General features: G+C 70.0%; 1 protein-coding gene across 1 annotated transcript; it reads left to right on the forward strand.

Annotated features, from left to right (window-relative positions):
• Positions 1 to 19: 19 nt before the first annotated feature.
• Positions 20 to 1,010, forward strand: MNEG_7913 (hypothetical protein; the record flags this gene model as incomplete). Its single annotated transcript, XM_014043612.1, has 2 exons — positions 20 to 325; positions 600 to 1,010. The coding sequence occupies 2 exons, from the start codon at positions 20 to 22 to the stop codon at positions 1,008 to 1,010; spliced, it is 717 nt and encodes a 238-aa protein (XP_013899066.1).
• Positions 1,011 to 2,453: the final 1,443 nt, after the last annotated feature.

Raw genomic sequence — 2,453 nt, forward strand, 5'->3', positions numbered from 1 at the left:
CCCCCCAACGGGCCCAGGCATGGAGCATGTGGCCGCCGCGCAGCTCGCGGCGCGCGGCGGCGCGTCCGTGCGGCGCCTGGACGCGCCGCTGGCGCTGCAGGAGCGCTGGGTGGCGGCCATGGTGGCCGACTTTGAGGCCCGCCGCCGCGACGGCAACTTGCAGCAGAGGTTGCCCTACGAGCTGCTGCGCGACTCCCACACGCTGCAGGCGCGGCTTCCGCCCAGCTTCCAGGAGTGGGACGCCCGGCTGGCGGGCGCGTTTGGGGGCCTGGGGCCGTCGGCGCTGCTGGCGTTCAAAATTGCCCGGTCCTGCGCCGCGGCGACGGTGGGGCCGAGGGATGCGCGCGGCGTGCTCGCGCGGCTGAGGCGGCTGCAGGTGGGCCGGAGGGGCCGGCGCGCGCGGGCTGGTTTCGGGGGCTGCGGCGTTCTCGCGCCTGCCTGCGGGGGTTTTCCATCCAGGACGACATCGCTGCGCGTCCCAGGCATCGTGTACGCAGCTGCTTTGGTGCAAGCCTGCCTGTGCACCCTCCAGTGTCCACCCTTGCGCGGTGAGACCTCCACCCAATCATCAAATGAAATCGCCATTCCCTTCTCCGCAGCCGCTCAAATGGGAGCACTTTGCCCGCCGCGAGCTGCATATGGCGTGGCAGCTGCGCGAGTTTTGCGAGGAGGGCGCCGAGCGCCGCGTCCGGGCCACCCCCCAAAGCAGCGGCAGCAGCAGCAGGGCGCCGGCGGAGGCCGGCGCGGGCGGCGGCGACAGCGGCATTGGGGGCGGGGCGGACGGCCCGGTCGTCGCGGTGGTGGGGCGGCAGCACGCGGCGGCGCTGCGCAAGCTGTGGGACGACCCGTCGTCCCTCCTCTGGCGCGACGAGCTGCCGCGCGAGTTCAGCCCATCAGTCATCGACGGCCTCAACGAGAGGGCGGCGGCGGCTGCAGAGGTCAGGGGGACGGCGGCTGGCGGCGGCGCTGGCGGCGGCGGCACTCGCAGCAGCATACCTGGCACCGGGTAGCCCGCGAGTCCTTTGGAATCGAATTGACGAGCCAGCGTCGCTGCAATCAAAGCGATCTGGACAACCTTTTGCTGGCTTTGTAACTAGTGACCGCCCCCTGCACAAAGGCGCCCAAGGGAGACTGAGGGATGGCCATGAAAGGAAGGGTTTGTGTTACATCGCGGGGACCGCTTGCAGCGCCGCAAGCGCCCGCGCACGCGGCTCTTACGCGCTTTGGAGGTGTTGGGGAGGGGCCTGTCCTGCGCGCGGGCCCCCCAAATGCGGGCACGCCTGAAGCGTGACAAAGAGGCAGCATGGTTCTTAGAGCAGGGGAGAGGGAGCATGCAGAGCAGTGCCAGGCACCCTGCGGAAGTCGAGGGGACAGGCGGGCCGATCGTTGCGCTGGGGGGGACGGGGCCCCCAAAAGAAGGCAGGCTTGGTGATTGAGTCTCTGGGGTGATGCAGAGTTTTTTTAACCAGAAGGCCCCGAAAAAGCGACTGAAGGGCTTGAAACGGAGCAACAGGTGTAGAGGGCCACGCTCAAGGTATGCCTCACTGAGCCCATAAGGAAGCGCAGCGCGCCGCTGCTGGCGGAAGTGTCAAAAATGGGGTGGCCGCCGCAGGCGGGCGGCCGCACGAATGCATTTGCGGATGGCTGAGTAGGGCGCTTGGAGTGGTTGGGGGGCTTCGGAAGACTGTGCGCGTGGGCGGCCGCTCGGCTGGCTGCTCGAGGGCGCGCACACCCGCAGGTCACCGAGATAAGCAGGTGGCGCGGGCTGATGTGGACACCAGAAGTAGCGATGGAGGCGGCGGGCCCTCCCATTCTAACCGCCACTCTACTACAGTCGTTGCTGCTGCGCGGAAGGGCCGTGGCCTGCCGCGGGTGTCGGGGAGTCTGGAAAAGCCGCAGGCCCGCTCGACGCGCGAGGTGCGCCGCGGTGCCGTCACTACCCTAGTGGCAGCTGCGTCGCCCATGAGCGGCTGCGGCGCCGCAGCTGCTGGCTGGTGGGGTGACGCTGGCCGGCAGCCCCCCAGCGTGGGGCGGCGCCGCCTAGTACAAGCGCCCTCCGGCCGCCTTGACCTCGCTCGGAAGCCTGTAAGCAAACGGCGTCGACAGCCACGCAGAAGGGGTACCCGGCGCGGATATGATGTCGGCCGCCGCCGACCCGGTGCTGCTGCCGCCCTCGCTCACGCTCGCGCCGCCGGCGCTGCCGTCGCTGCTGGCGGCGAGCGCCGTGCGCCTGAGCACGACGCTGCCGGCGCGGATGTGCTGCCCGTCGTCGGGCGCGCTGCGCTGCTGCCTTTGCTGTTGCCGCATTTGTTGCTGTTGCTGCTCCTGCTGCTTTTGCTGCTGCTGTTGCTGCTGAAGCTGCTCTTCCTGTGGGTCATGCTGCTGCTGCCGCGGCTGCTGCTGAGGGGTTGGCGGTGTTGCCAGCGGGGGCGGCGGCGGCGGCGGCGGTGGTG

This window comes from Monoraphidium neglectum (genome assembly GCF_000611645.1).
Source record: "Monoraphidium neglectum strain SAG 48.87 unplaced genomic scaffold scaffold01448, whole genome shotgun sequence".
Classification (NCBI taxonomy): Eukaryota; Viridiplantae; Chlorophyta; class Chlorophyceae; order Sphaeropleales; family Selenastraceae; genus Monoraphidium; species Monoraphidium neglectum.